This window comes from Vipera berus, assembly GCF_964194415.1.
Source record: "Vipera berus genome assembly, chromosome: 15".
NCBI classification, from domain to species: Eukaryota; Metazoa; Chordata; class Lepidosauria; order Squamata; family Viperidae; genus Vipera; species Vipera berus.
In genome coordinates this window covers 7,188,101-7,204,059 of record NC_138218.1, presented here as the reverse complement: position 1 = coordinate 7,204,059, position 15,959 = coordinate 7,188,101, and the positions used below count along the sequence as shown (strand labels likewise).

Below are 15,959 nucleotides of genomic sequence, written 5' to 3'. Positions count from 1 at the left end.
TCCTCAGCCAGACGGACGCATTTAGTACCGTATTTCCCCGAATATAAGCCATAGCCAGAAAATAAGGCCCCAAGAAAAAAGTAAGGTTCTACATTTAGGCAGGAAAAATCAAATGCACAGGTATAGTATAGGTGGTACCTTGCTCAGTAGTAGTAACTGTGAGAGGGATCTCGGAGTCCTAGTAGACAATCACTTCAATATGAGCCAGCAGTGTGCTGCAGCTGCCAAAAAAGCCAACACAGTGCTAGGCTGCATTAACAGAGGGATAGAATCAACCTTCAGGATTTGGATAGTCGTACACCACCTGGGATGCCCAACCTTATCATAGAGAAGTCCTAGTTTCAGCCGCAGAAAAGAAACGTGGAAAAAAAAAAAGAGCAGCGGGACGTTTAACCGAGGGTGCAACATGATGTGTGTGTATGTGTGTGTGTGTGTACATTTAAAGGGAAGAAGAAGATGCCAGACAAAACTGTTTTAATATATTCCCAGGAATAACACCCTCATGCCTCTGCCTGAGAGACTAGCAGTAAGGTATTAGCATAACTGGTGTCCCTGTCAGGAAAGAACGCTTTTCAAGACAAATAAAAAGCCAAATTTCCTTCAAGCAAGGGCACTTTTAAAGCCTGCTTTTGAAAAGGAAGAGAAAGACATGAAGTCTTTTTTTTTCTCTCTCTCTCCCCCTCCCTCCCTCTCTCTCTCTCTCCCTTCTTTGCCTTTTATTCTCTCTCTCTCATTTTCTCTTTTCTCTCATTCTCTCTCCTCTTTCTTTGCTCTTGTTCTCTTTCTCTCTCCTCTCTCTGCCTCTCTCATTCTGTTTTTTCTCTCTCTCTCCTCTCTTTCTCTCTCTCTCGTTCTCTCTCTCATTCTCTCTCTCCCTTTCTCATTCTCTCTCTCTCTCTCTCTCTCACACACACACACACACACAGAGACACAAAACCATTGTTAGTGGGACTTTATGGATGTATTCAAATTCTTTTCTTAAGCAGAGCTGGAGTCATTGTAAGAGAACAGTGTCTCTAAAAGATCACAGGATTTTATATATACATGTAAAGTAATTCCTTATTCTTTCCTTTTTCCTTTTCATTAATTGTTAATCCCCAGCTAGTCACCTGCTCCCTGTGCAAAAGCACCGTTGTACCCTTGAGAATTTTTTTCACAAATTATTTTCTCTTTTGAAAGAAAATACTTTTATATTAAATCGAACAAGAGCAGATAGGGGAAAAAAATCTTTCTCTGTGTGGTGGGATGTGTGTGTATTTTTCATTCCCCTTGCTGATTTCGGAGCACTGCAGCTTGTTTTGGATTAAGTCAATTAGAACCCGCACCATATTTGCTTTTTGGAAATGGGATTTGCATTAGGCAGCACAATTCTCTTTGGAGCAAAATTATTTAGAAGGCTTAAATTACCTCTGGTAATACATGAGAAGAAAACAATTACACATTCATCCAAAAACAATTCTCCCCTCAAAACGGTGGCTGGTCAGCAACATCACTGTGAGGCTTGACAGTGGTTCGTATCCCCCATCCTTTTTTTTAAAAAAAAAAAAATAGTTAGAAAGAAAAAGAGAAAAAGAAAAAGAGAGTGAAAGAAAAAGAGAGAGAGAAAGAGAGAGATAGAAAGAAAAAGAGAGAAAGAAAGAAAAAAGAGGAAGAGGAAGAGAGAGAAAGAGAAAAAGAAAAAGAGAGAGAAAAAGAAAGAAAAAGAGAGAAAAAGAGAGAGAGAGAAAGAAAAAGAGAGAAAGAAAGAAAGAAAGAAAGAAAGAGGAAGAGGAAGAGAGAGAAAGAGAGAGAAAGAAAAAGAAAAAGAGAGAGAAAAAGAAAGAAAAAGAAAAAGAAAGAGAGAGAGAGAAAGAAAAAGAGAGAAAGAAAGAAAAAAAGAGGAAGAGGAAGAGAGAGAGAGAAAGAGAGAGAAAGAGAAAAAGAAAAAGAAAGAAAAAGAAAAAGAAAGAAAAAGAAAAAGAGAGAAAGAAAGAGAGAGAGAGAGAGGAGAAAATCAAGATGGGTACATGGGAGGGTAGGCACTGGGCAGACTGGAGACGGGTCTCAGTGGGGTAAGCCATGTTGGTATATGGGGGAAGCTTAGAACAGTAGGTAAGAAAAAGTCCAAGGAACAACTGGGGAAGACAGGTTGATCGACTATGCTACATTGAAGGATCAGCTAAGAGCAGTGCTTTTTTTGTAAAAGAAAAAGGTGCCGGAACTCACACATGTCATACAACTCGCCTTGCCTACCCTACAAGGTTCCATCCAAAAAAGGTGCCGGAACTCCGTTCTGAGCGTTCTATGAGAAAAAAAGCCCTGGCTAAGAGTAGCAAGGGTAGTAAGACATGGACAACAGTTTACAAGCAGGCAGGCCAGTACAGATGTCATGCTGGAAGCTACTAAGGGGAAGGAAAGCCTGGCCCTACTCAAAATCCCGCCTGGATTTGGCTTCCTCTACAGCCCAAAAAGCTCAAGGCTTTCCGATTTTCAGTTCTCCCAAGTCCTAACCCCAAAGGTGCCTTTCCAAAACGCAACTGGACTTTTCTTTTTCCTGGGAGACGTGTCGCTTCTCATCCCAGGAGCTTCCTCAGTTCTGTCTGGCAGGGGGGAAAAACACACAAAGAAAGTCCAGTTGCCTCTTGAAAAAGCACCTTTGGGAAAACCATGGATCTGGAGGACTCCATAGACACCTCCAAGCTCTTAAAACAGTTTTAGCAGCATCTCTGAAGCATCTCTTTCCTTCCAGCTTTGGAGAGGGGGCAAAAAACACACAAAAACCCCCCCCATCTCCTTCATTTCATGTCAGGCACACTCTCGCTCATTATTTCTGCAATGTAAAACACAAAGGAATCAATATTTTTTTTCTTCTTTTGTCGCTGTGCCTGCTCACCCTTACCCTGTGCTCCCCCGCCCCTCCATGCCATAATCTTGGCTGTCATTTGAGTTTTTTAATTGTGTTGTTTCCTCTGGTGTGCAGAAGTAAATCTTATCTGTTTGGGATTAAAATTCAATGAAGGTCAAGGCGGTTGGAAAATTTACCAGCCAGCTGCAATTAATGTTTGTTTTGCCTTTGATAAATTGGTAACGCTTCCCTTCTCTAGAAGTGGAGTGAGTTTCAAAAGCTGTAATTCTTCCATTAACTCAATGATTTCCCTAGCATGATAAAGCCACCTGTCACTTCTCCAGTTTGTCATCTGTCATTTCAAGGTCCTGGACATATGTCTGATATGTTTTATGATGATTATTTGGGCTCCTTGTGTCAAAACATTGAAAGCCACTAATTAGTCTTTCCATACAAAGTGCTGGATTAAACAAAAACATGTCATTCAATCGCCTTGCTGCTTCCTATCCCCCTGCCCCCACCTGCTTAATTACACTTTCCTTCATTATAAATACTCAGGAAGGATTTCGTGTGTTTGTTTACGATATTTCTTCCATCACTTCTGAGACAAAAGTAGCATCCCTTAAGAATTTTTTGTGCTGATGTTGCCAGTCAAACAGGTTGGTGACAGGATGAGTTAATTCCAGAACTGTTATTTGAACTCTATTGCACACACACACACACACACACACACAGAGAGAGAGAGAGAGAGAGAGAGAGAGAGAGAGAGAGAGAGAGAGAGAGAGAGAGAGAGAGAGAGAGAGAGAATATGAACTCTTCTCCGATTAATTTAGATGAATGCGTATCCAAAAACTCTTCAGCACCAAAGGCAGCTCCCGTAATTATCATTCTACGACTTCCAAAAAGCTTGAATTCGTATCTCTTCGTTTGCAGGTTAATTTATGTTTTAGCCAGGTTTCCTTCCATTCCAACCCTTAAGCTGGTTAGCCATCATTTTCCTTCCCAGTGGAAAGATTGCTAGTCTGCCCAAAAGGAGGAGAAATATCATATGAAAAGTGGAGGAAGAGGATCAGAAGGGATCTCCTTAAACTTTTCGGTATGCAGAGGTGGGGGCGGGGTTGTCATTTCAGATGTGCAAAACTGGGTTAACGTTGCCTTGCAAGGAAGTAGAATGAGTTCTTCCGTCCCATTTCCTGTCTGATCTAACCTGAGAAGGGTGACAACTTTCAGAGCAAACAGCCAAAAGGGCGAAGAAGCTGACGCTTGCGTTACTGGAGCAATCAGACGCTGAATAGTATCAGCAATTTGGTAAGTGTTTCTATCACTGACTTTGTTGAAGGCAGGGTGGCAGCAATGAACTCTTCAGTTCACATACTGTGGTGTCTACAAGACATTGACCCATAAAGGTTCACCCCATTTTTCACCCACCACATCCCTCTGTCCCCCCCCTCCAGACTACACATCTCTAAGCTCCTGTAGGCCACCCTGAGCTGCTTTTGACAAGAGGAATTTGATCAGGCACTATGTAAAGCTTAAAATTAATCTGAAGTCGAGTTCTTTGGCAGATGAACTCAATACCAATCAAAAGGAACATCGTGAAATCCCTATGGTGCAAGCACTTCAGAAAGAGCTTAACCAACACCTTCAAAGAGAAGCAAATTGAAGCTCTTGTTGAAACAAGTCCTTCTTTTTAATCATGCCAAATTAAGTCTTCATTTTTCCATAGCTTTGTGCTGCCCCGCCAAACGGGCTTTTGTATCACAAAAAAGATGTTGAGAGTTTGGAAAAAAAAAATTCAGAGAAGAGCAACTACTAAGATAATCAGAGGCCTTGGAGACTAAAACATACGAAGAACGGCTGCGGGACTTGGGTTTGGCTAGTCTAGAGAAAAGAAGAAACAGGGAAGACATGATAGCAGCGTTCCAGTATTTGAGGGGCTGCCACAAAGAAGAAGAGGGGGGTCACTTTATTCACCAAAGCACCAGAGGGAAGGATGAGAAACAATGGTTGGAAGCTGATCAAAGAAAGAAGCAACCTGGAATTAAGGAGAAACTTCCTAACAGTGAGAACAATCAACCAGTGGAACAGCCTGCCACCAGAAGTTGTGAGTGCTCCATCAGTGGAGGTTTTTAAGAAGAGGCTAGACAGTCACTTGTCTAAGAAGGTATAGGTTCTCCTGCTTGAGCAGGGGGCTGGACTAGAAAACCTTCAAGGTCCCTTCCAGCTTCTATTCTATTCTATTCTATTCTATTCTATTCTATTCTATTCTATTCTATTCTATTCTATTCTATTCTATTCTATTCTATTCTATTCTATTCTATTCTTTATTCCATATTCTATTCTATTCTATTCTATTCTATTCTATTCTATTCTATTCTATTCTATTCTATTCTATTCTATTCTATTCTATTCTATTCTATTCTATTCTATTCTTCATTCCACTATTCTATTCTATTCTATTCTATTATTCCATTTTATTCTATTCCATTCCATATTTTCTATTCTATTCTATTATTTTCTTTAATTCTATTCTATTCTATTCTATTCTATTCTATTCTATTCTATTCTATTCTATTCTATTCTATTCTATTCTATTCTACTTTATTCTATTAAATTCTACTCTACTCTACTCTGCTCTGCTCTGCTCTGCCCTGCCCTATTCTATTCTATTCTATTCTATTCTATTCTATTCTATTCTATTCTATTCTATTCTATTCTATTCTATTCCATATTTTCTATTCTATTCTATTATTTTCTTTAATTCTATTCTATTCTATTCTATTCTATTCTATTCTATTCTATTCTATTCTATTCTATTCTATTCTATTCTATTCTATTCTATTCTATTCCATTCCATTCCATTCCATTCCATTCCATTCCATTCCATTCCATTCCATTCCATTCCATTCCATTCTGTATCTTCCCTACCTTAAGAGGTCCATCCTGAGGTCTCCCTTGGGATCGAGCGGAAATTCAGAAAGGTATAAATAACTAGAGTGACAGTTCTACAATGAAAAACAGCTCACTCACAAATTTCAGCCTTTCAAAACTTATCAAAGTTAAAGGAACCCCTTAGCCCAGACATCAAAATTCTACCAGTTGTGTTCTCTGGCTTTTAAAATCAAACACATCACAAATGTAATCCATCTGGGCCACTTCCTGTACCGAAGAACAGATCACCGCAATGTGCAGTTGTGAATTCTAGAATCAAGGCAGGCCATAAAAAAACCTTCATCAATCACAAGCCCTTCTTAATCAACAAGACCTCCAATCCTAGTTGTACCCAGACAACTAACCAGGAAGGTCCGTAGAGTTTGCAAATACAAATGGCGGACTGTTCTTTGTTACCCATTTACCATCCTGGGTGGGAAGAAGAATCAGCCAAAAGTTCTTTCCAAAAGGTAACGGGATATGCTTGGATTTTGTTTTCTTTTTTTTTTCCTTGAAAATCTTTTGCTTCTCATCCAAGAAGCTTCTTCAGAACTGGAGGAGAAGCAATATGCCTTCAAGGAAAAACAAAGGAAGTCCACTTGCCTTTTGAAAAGCACCTTTGGGACCTGGATGAGTGACAATCTCACGAATGAAGGCGAATATACGTGTCCCAGGATAATGTCGCGGGATCCAATCTGGTTCGGTCACTGGGACCATCTTTGGGACCTCTCCTGGAGCCCACCTTCAGGGAACTTCTCTCGAACAGAGTGTGTGTTGTTCTACGGGGTGGTATTTTTTGTAGTGCCCGTTGTAAGCGACAGTGAGTCTCCATAGATGAATGTAGAAGAAGCCACTCACCATGACAGACACATGTAGAATGTGCATCTGTTCATCCACAATCTCCGAAGGTTCTTGCAGGCTAGGTGGCGTGGCCCGGGAAAGTTGTTCAGCGCTGCTCATGGAGACATGGAAGTAGAGGGTGCCGTTTTCCAACCACTGCTGTTTCCAATGCACCAGAGAAAGATCCGACACCGTTCCGGACATCTCTGCCAGAAGGAAAAATGGAACTTAGTATTGATATATTGCTAAAAGCGTTCACCTTGCTGCCATTTTTCACCACTCTGATCTGTAATTGTATTTTAAGCTTGCCATTCCTTTCTTATCTCTTCCATATTTTTCCTCTCCATCAGGCGTCTTCAAACTTGGTCCTTCGATGACTTGTGGGCTTCAGCTCCTAGAATTCCTCAGCCAGGCACGCTGGCTGAGGAATTCTGGGACTTGAAGTCCACAAGTCATCAAAGGGCCAAGATTGAAGACCCCTGCTCTACATGGTCCCTTACCCTTGGAGGAAGGACCTCCTCTATTTTAACCAGGTCACGGTTGGGTTGTCCCAAAGGTGCTTTTTCAAGAGGCAACTGGACTTCCTTTGCCTTTCCCTTGAAGACGTTTCGCTTCTCGTCCAAGAAGCTTCTTCGGTTCTGAAGGGAAAAAAATGCTAACCAATTATAATCAATTCAATCACTGGCCTTATTAACACTGTCGCATCTCCAATACAGCAGCAAAGACTTAGATAGGCAGAAGACAAAAACAAACAAACGTGAAGGGTGAAATGGGAAGTTCTCTTCTTTGGTAATTGTGATTCTCACTGGCCAGTTTGGGGAATAATGAAAAAAACATTCCCAATTCAATGACCCGAACTTTAACGCCCACCCCCCACTTTGCTTCTACAAGATCAGAGGGTTTTGCTTCTCCTTAGCCAGAGGATCCTTTGATACCTAAACAAAAGGGACAGTTACTTCTTTAAACTCTACTGAATGAAAATCCATCAGAGGTCCACGCATGCCTTTTACGACTCAATGGAGCAAAAGGAAGGAACACCATTTTAAAACAAAGCAAATCCTTCTTCCTTGGATGTTTCTCTACCTCCATTGATTTCTGATAAGCTGGTGAAACTTAATGAGTTGTTCCCAATTCTACATTAATTACATTAACGATATAATCCTGCCTGACTTATAGACAACTGGAGATTAACCAGACCGAAGGAGGAATATTCAGGTGATACGGGCAAAACACAGTTTCTCCTTCCGGAGGGGGGCATCTACGTATTTTAAAAACAGTCACTCAGACCATCCCAAAAGGGTTTTTCCAAAAGGCAACTGGACTTTCTGGTGTGTGTGTGTGTGTGTGTGTGTGTGTGTGTGTGTTTTCCCCTTTTCCCTTTCTTGGTTTTTTGTTTTATTTTACTTTTCTTTCGCGTCCAAGAAGCTTCTTCAGTTCTGACTGAATAAAAAAAATGCTTATATTTCCCCGCCGTTCAGCGAGAAATGAAGACGCCTCTTGGTTGGATGAGAAGTGAAATATCTTCAAGGAAAGAAAATCCAATTGCCTTTTGGAAAAGCATCTTTGCATGATCAGGATGACTGAGCATCTCCGTAGACATCAAGTCACTCAGATGTTTGGGGAAAATAAAAAATAAAAATAGAGAGCTACATTCCATCTCCTCTACCTCCTTGTGGCTAGAGAACTGTGGTTTACAACAAAAGCCATTGGGGGAACCCTGAGTCTTCGGAGAAGGGCGGGATATAAACGGGATTTTTAAAAAAAAAACACCACAGAAAAAAGGCGGGAATTTGAAGTGGTTCCACGCTGAAAAATTCCGCTTTGGATCCCACACGTCCCATTGCCCCAAAAGCAGGTTCCCAACCCGCTTTTCACGTACAGAAATATTCATACCCCTGCTAGCTCCAATCCTCTCTTTTGCACTTTTTCTTTTTTAAAAAAAATACTTTTCTTAAGCTGTTGGAACAGAAACCAACCTAGAAGACGCTTGCCCTAGGTTTTTAAGGCCTTTCTCTCCTGTTCAGTCAGGATTCAGAACTGTCTCCCTCACACTCTACTTTGGACTGAAAAGCAAGAAGATGCTGTTTTTGTTCTTGAGGAAAAAATAATAATAATAACAAGATTAAAATAGTCCAGTGTACTCCTTTCCTTGGCACAGTGTCTCATTATTTTATTGATATCTCCAAGAGAGAAGCATTATAAGGAGGACACGCGTGTATGTGTGAATACAGATTAGATGCCTTATGAGCATTGTTTAGCGTTATTCTTGTTTCCAATGCAGCGTCTGTGAGGTAAATAGTGATAAACACTAAATGTTAATCCTGATGGTGAGCACCAGTGTAAATTAGATAAGACTCGCCAGAGGTAACACAGAGAACGGCAAATTCACTAGGAGGGTCATAGGAAGGAAGGAAGGAAGGAAGGAAGGAAGGAAGGAAGGAAGGAAGGAAGGAAGGAAGGAAGGAAGGAAGGAAGGTTGGAAGGAAGGAAGGAAGGAAGGAAAGAAGGAAGGAAGGAAGGAAGGAAGGAAGGAAGGAAGGAAGGTTGGAAGGAAGGAAGGTTGGAAGGAAAGAAGGAAGGAAGGAAGGAAGGAAGGAAGGAAGGTTGGAAGGAAGGAAGGAAGGAAAGAAGGAAGGAAGGAAGGAAGGAAGGAAGGAAGGAAGGAAGGAAAGAAGGAAGGAAAGTAGTGAAGCAAAAACCAATGGGTGCCCACAGAATTAATTCTGTTAATTAATTAATTAAGTTAATGGAACAGCTTGTGGGTGTTCCATCACTGGAGGTTTTTTCAAAAATAAGACGGAACCACCATTTAACCAGGATGGCGTAAGGTCTCCTGCCTTGAGCAGGATGTTAAACTAAGAGAACCTCCGTGGTCCCTTCCAGCCTTAGGACTCTATGATTCTGATTTGGTTATCACTGTAAATCCGGGTCTTCCCAAGTCATTAAGACAGTAGCCAAGTTTCCTCAAGAGTCAGAAAGCAAGCTAAAATTAAAAGCCTATTAGCAGACATGGTTAAAGACTATTTTCTGTGTACTGCGATAGAGAAACCCTTTGTGTGCCCATTGCTAAAAGACTAACCTTCAGAGTAAGACCCACAAGCCTTCGACTGACTCAGCCCGAATATAGAATTTAAGTGTCTGAACAGCCCAGATTTACAGCTCTGCCTGCGTGAAGTCTTGACAGCATGAACAAAACTCTCACCGCAGGGAAACGCATACTCATGTTTTTCCATAATGGTACACCACTGTTTACTAACCAGCATGCCACAATACTTAGCCAGATTCCCGTCCTACTTGCTCAGCAACATGCACAGCTTTGATGACAATCAAATCCCGGTAAGAAAGGAAAGCTCTCTTTTTTGCCTGGCCCATCTCTTGGTTTCCCACGTCCAAACAAAGGCAGGAATCTTGAGTCAGCTTTCTGACTTGGGCTTCTGAACCAGCAATGTTAGGTTAAGAGACTGAATTCACCGACGGCATTAAACCATAATCATTTTACTGGGCTTGGCTTTCAGAGTACGCTGCGCGTACAGCCATCCTGGTTTGTAAATTACGATTTATGCTTTGCCTACTGTGCGGAAGCCAGCCGATTGTCTGTTAAATAAATCAAAGCTTATTACGATGTGGGAAGCTAGTGAATTTTCCCTCCCAGTGAATTTTGGGTAGTTTGTGCCACGAGTGAGCAAACAAGCAAGATTTTTATTTGATCTCTGCCAACTGTATTGTTCGTGCGTTCATCGGAAACTTTTTTATTTTCTTTGTTTGCTCTGAATGTTAAAAAGAAAGAAAAAAGATTAATTGGACATGCATCACCCTTTCTAGAGCCTTCTTTTAAAAAAAACACAGGAATTTCCCTATATTATAAAGCCTGGGGGGAAAAAAAGGGGGGGGGAGGTCAGGTATAAATTCCGTTATCTCATTTTTGTACAAGGAAGGTATGCAAAGTAAACCTAATTAAGATCTGTTTGATTTACCTCGTTAGGATGTGTTCAGGAACTGTCAGAGATGATCTGAGAATACTTAAAACTAGGACCATCCCTTAGTTTGTTTCCAAAGAGGAGCTTTCCAAAAGAAAATTTAGCCAACTGCTGTTCCTCTGAAAAATACTGTTGAGTTGGGCAGTTGGCAAAAAAAAAATTAAGTTTTTTTTCCCCCCTCCTTCGCTTCCAAATGTTTATGTTGGCAAACGGTGAACCAATTACCCTTCATTTGTGCTAGTAAGAAAATGGCATGTTACAATCTTCAAACAGGCCAGAATTATACTTACAATATTTACAAGGAAAGGAGGCAACAGACTAATACCAGGCCAGGATTATATTTGCCATATTTACAAGGAAAGGAGGCAACAGACTAATACCAGGCCAGGATTATATTTACCATATTTACAAGGAAAGGAGGCAACAGACTAATACCAGGCCAGGATTATATTTACCATATTTACAAGGAAAGGAGGCAACAGACTAATACCAGGCCAGGATTATATTTACCATATTTACAAGGAAAGGAGGCAACAGACTAATACCAGGCCAGGATTATATTTACCATATTTACAAGGAAAGGAGGCAACAGACTAATACCAGGCCAGGATTATATTTACCATATTTACAAGGAAAGGAGGCAACAGACTAATACCAGGCCAGGATTATATTTACCATATTTACAAGGAAAGGAGGCAACAGACTAATACCAGGCCAGGATTATATTTACCATATTTACAAGGAAAGGAGGCAACAGACTAATACCAGGCCAGGATTATATTTACCATATTTACAAGGAAAGGAGGCAACAGACTAATACCAGGCCAGGATTATATTTACCATATTTACAAGGAAAGGAGGCAACAGACTAATACCAGGCCAGGATTATATTTACCATATTTACAAGGAAAGGAGGCAACAGACTAATACCAGGCCAGGATTATATTTACCATATTTACAAGGAAAGGAGGCAACAGACTAATACCAGGCCAGGATTATATTTACCATATTTACAAGGAAAGGAGGCAACAGACTAATACCAGGCCAGGATTATATTTACCATATTTACAAGGAAAGGAGGCAACAGACTAATACCAGGCCAGGATTATATTTACCATATTTACAAGGAAAGGAGGCAACAGACTAATACCAGGCCAGGATTATATTTACCATATTTACAAGGAAAGGAGGCAACAGACTAATACCAGGCCAGGATTATATTTACCATATTTACAAGGAAAGGAGGCAACAGACTAATAATACCTCTTCAAGGACTTTGTATTAACATGCTGCAAGGTTTGTTCAAGACCTCAAGCCAGTTGAATAGAGCTTGAGTCTTCCCAACAGAAGGCATTTCAAAGAGTTTTCTGCTTCTTTGTTGGTTCTTCTTGGAAAAGGGCAAGAGCCAGCCGTGTGCAGCAGCAACCAAAAAAGCTAATACAATCCTTGGTTGTATAAACAGAGGCAATGAATCAAAATCACATCAAACATTAGTACCCCATAGGTAAAGGTAAAGGTTCCCCCGCACATGCATGCTAGTCGTTTCTGACTCTAGGGGCCGGTGCTCATCTCCGTTTCAAAGCCAAAGAGCCAGCGCTTGTCCGAGGACGTCTCCGTGGTCATGTGGCCGGCATGACTAGACGCTGAGCTTGTCGATCAGATGGTCGGCAGTTTGGCGGGTTGAATCCCGAGTGCCGCGTAACAGAGTGAGCGCCTGTTACTCGACCCAGCTTCTGCCAACCTAGCAGTTCGAAAGCACGTAAAAAATGCAAGTAGAAAAATAGGGACCACTACAGTGGGAAGGTAACAGTACCACATATCAAGCCTTAATAAGGCCACAGCTGGAATGCCACAACCAGTTTTGGTCACCACATTACCAAAAAAAAAGATGTTGAGACTTTGGAAAAAGTGCAGAGAAGAGCAACTGAGATGATTAAAGGCCTGGAGACAAAAATGTATGAAGAACGGTGCAGGAGTTGGGTATGGCCAGTCTAGAGAAAAGAAGGACTGGGGGGGGGGGACATATCCAGCATTTGAGGGGCTGCCACAAAGAACACGGAGATCAGCCTATTTTCCAAAGCACCAGAGGGCAGGACGAGAAAAAAAAATGGATGGAAACTAATCAAGGAGAGAAGCAACCTGGAATTAAGGAGAAACGTCTTAACAGTGAGGACAATTAACCGGCGGAATGGCTTCCCTCCAGAAATCATGGGTTAGGGGAAGAGAGGAACAGGAAAAGAGAGAGAAAAAGAGAGAGAGAGAGAGAGAGAGAGAGAGAGAGAGAGAGAGAGAGAGAGAGAGAGAGAGAGAGAGAGAGAGAAAGCGAAGAAAATTGCATTGAATTCTCATTATTTTTAATGTGTTTTTGTTGCTATTTTGGTCAGGACTGTAGTTAAAAAAAATAAAATTCAAATACTATTGAAAAACTGAAAAGTTCCAAAGCGGAGAGCACCAATCTTTTTTTTTCTTTTGGACTGCCCAATCCAGGATGTTTTGTCTCAAAGTGGCCTCCTCCGCCCAGCTCCACGAACCCCTAGGCTTCATATAAGTCTTGGGGTCTCCTTCAGAACTTGTGGAGTACATATGGAAAGTTTTCTCCTGGAAGAAAGAAGTTTCGCTCCTCAGAACTGATGGAAATGTGTTGCTTGTTACAGTTTTATTTATTTTATTTATTTTAATCCCAACAACTGAAAGATTTCCCAACCTACAGTATTACTCTAATCCATCTTTCCATCAAAGTAAAATGGAGCTCATGTTGGCTTCTAGAACATCCACATGATCAACAGATATGATGGAGGTGTTATCTCCATTTTTTTTTTAAAAAAAATCTGGTTTATCACCCCTAAATATTGACACCTAACCCCAAAGTCACCTTCAATGCCTTTTCATTGCCTCGTTCCTTTGGCTTGAGCAAAGACTTATTGATTTCCTGCTCCACGCAGGCTACCCAATCATGATCCACTTCCATGACATTCTCCTGACTTGTTTAGATTGTAATTCAGCCTCAAGTACATTACTTTTATTTATCATACCGATGTTTCAGCAGGGTTGCTAGAAGCTTTCAAACAATTATTTACAGGGCTCTTTTGATTTTCAATTTTCCAAACCCCACAGTCCCATTTTTTATTCATCTGCAGAGGCTTCCATTGACCGGGGACTATTAAACAAAACAACAGCCTAGCGGAAAATCTGGGGAGAAATTCAAACATTAAAAGGCAGAGCTGTGCCGTAGAACTTCTTTCAGAAATACATTTGTTTCTTATTTTGCACCCCCCTCCTCTCTCTTTTTTTTTTTCTTCCAAAAACATGGGACAGAATCAAGATCACGCAAAGTGTTAGCACCGCTTTATAACGCCTTGGTAAGACCACACTTAGAATATGGCATCCAGTTTGGGTTGCCATGATGTAAAAAAGATGTTGAGACTCTAGAAAGGGTACAGAGAAAAGCAACAAGGATTATTAGGGGACTGGAGGCTAAAACATATGAAGAATCATTGCTGGAATTGGGTTTGTCTAGTTTAATGAAAAGAAGGACGAGGGGGTGACATGATAGCAGTGTTCCAATATCTCAGGGGCTGCCCCAAAGAAGAGGGAGTCAAGCTATTCTCCAAAGCACCTGAAGGCAGAACAAGAAGCAACGGATGGAAAGTAATCAAGGAGAGAATCAATCTAAATCTAAGGAGAAATTTCCTGACAGTCGGAAAATTAACCAGTGGAACAACTTGCCTCCAGAATTTGTGAATGCTCAAACACTGGAAGTTTTTAAGAAGAGTTTGGACAATCATTTGTCTGAAATGGCAATAGGTTTTCCTGCCTGAACAGGGGGTTGGACTAGAAGACCTCCAAGGTCCCAACTTTGTTATTCTGCTATTCTTATGGTTGAGCTACAAAACACTTGAATTTTCATTTAAGGGCTTATGAGATGACTGATCATGGACCACACAATCCCTCTATATCAAGTTTAACACCTCCCTGTCTTCCTTCCATCCATTTGTGTGTCTTAGACAGAACGACGGGGGGGGGGGGGAATCTTGAAAGGCGTTGAATTAAAAAGAACACCACATCTTATGTCAGGAATGAAAGGCCCCTCTCCAAAAAAAATAAAAAAATGCAAAACAAAACCTAACCAAAAGCAGAATACCTGTGGGAACGTGAAAGACCCCCCCCCTTTTTTATTTTTATTTTGTTGCACTGCATTAGTCAAAACCAGAGTCCCAGTCTCACAGCTGTCAAGAATGGGTTGTATGTGTTTCAGCATGAAAGGGCGGCAAAGGCTGAAATATGTTGTTTTTCAAGAAGGGGAGGGGGGGAAAAGTATCCCTGGGGGACTATTTGACAAAGGTGGAAGAATAGAAATGGACCACGGTGGGTAAGCTATACACGCATTCGCTTTTAAGGTCTGGACTCATTTCCGTGCCATTTGGAGCCAACAAATGCATCAATTAGGGAAGCACAAACTTAGAAACCTGGAAGAGAGATTCTTCATTCTAATTCCACTTTCTTTCCCTAAAGCTGGATGATCTAATCCGGGGGGGTTGGGGTGGGGGGTCTTCAAACTTGCCCCTTTTATGACTTGTGGACTTCAACTCCCAGAATTCCTCAGTCAGCGTGCCTGGATGAGGAATTGTGGGAGTTGAAGTCCACGAGTCCTCCCTCAAAGGGCCACGTTGGAAGACTCTTTGATCCAATCGGTTCGGCCAACACGAGACAGCGGCAGTGAGATGGCCTATCACAAACTGTTTGGAAGATTTCCCCTCCTCCTCTTGTCCTCACCCTCCTCTTGGCTTTGTCCACGCCCGGTCTGCCGTTTGACCTCGGGGGGGGGATGGTCCTTGCTGCTCTTTCGGAGCTGGGTGGTTTTCTTGCAGACCTTTCGGGACCTGACTAGGTAACATCGTCAGTTCTAGAGAGGAGGGGGCTTTGTGGAGGGGAGGAGGAGGAGGAGGAGGAGGGGGGAGGAGGGGAAAGAAGGAAGAGAAGGAGGAGAACTATGGAGTCCTGGATGCTCTCCATGTTCGGTTGTTTCGTGCAGGCATTTCATTACCCAACTGATGATGTTACATCATCAGTGCTAGAAGGGAGTGGAGTTTGTGGAGGAGGAGGAGGAGGACTCTGGGGTCCTTGGTGCTCTCTGAACTGGGTAGTTCTCTTGCAGACGTTTCACTACCCAACTAGGGAACATCATTAGTGCTAGAAGGGAGTCGGCTTTGTGGAGGAGGAGGAGGAGGAGGAGAACTGTGGGGTCCTTGGCACTCTCTGAGCTTGGTTACTTTCTTGCAGACATTTCATTACCCAACTAGATAACATCATCAGTGCTAGATTGGAATGGAGTTGGGAGGGGAGATGAGGAGGAGGAGGAGGAAGGTAGGACGATTACTGTGGAGTCC

General features: G+C 41.7%; 1 protein-coding gene across 1 annotated transcript in view; it reads right to left on the bottom strand.

The window, feature by feature from the left end:
- Positions 1–15,959, bottom strand: part of ASTN2 (astrotactin 2) — a gene marked incomplete at its 5' end in the record, with an annotated part of 296,834 nt that overhangs the window by 220,573 nt on the left and 60,302 nt on the right. The window contains one exon of the mRNA XM_081339487.1: positions 6,614–6,801. Within this exon, the coding sequence (XP_081195613.1) occupies positions 6,614–6,801 (188 nt within the window). The remainder of the gene's footprint in view (positions 1–6,613; positions 6,802–15,959) is intronic.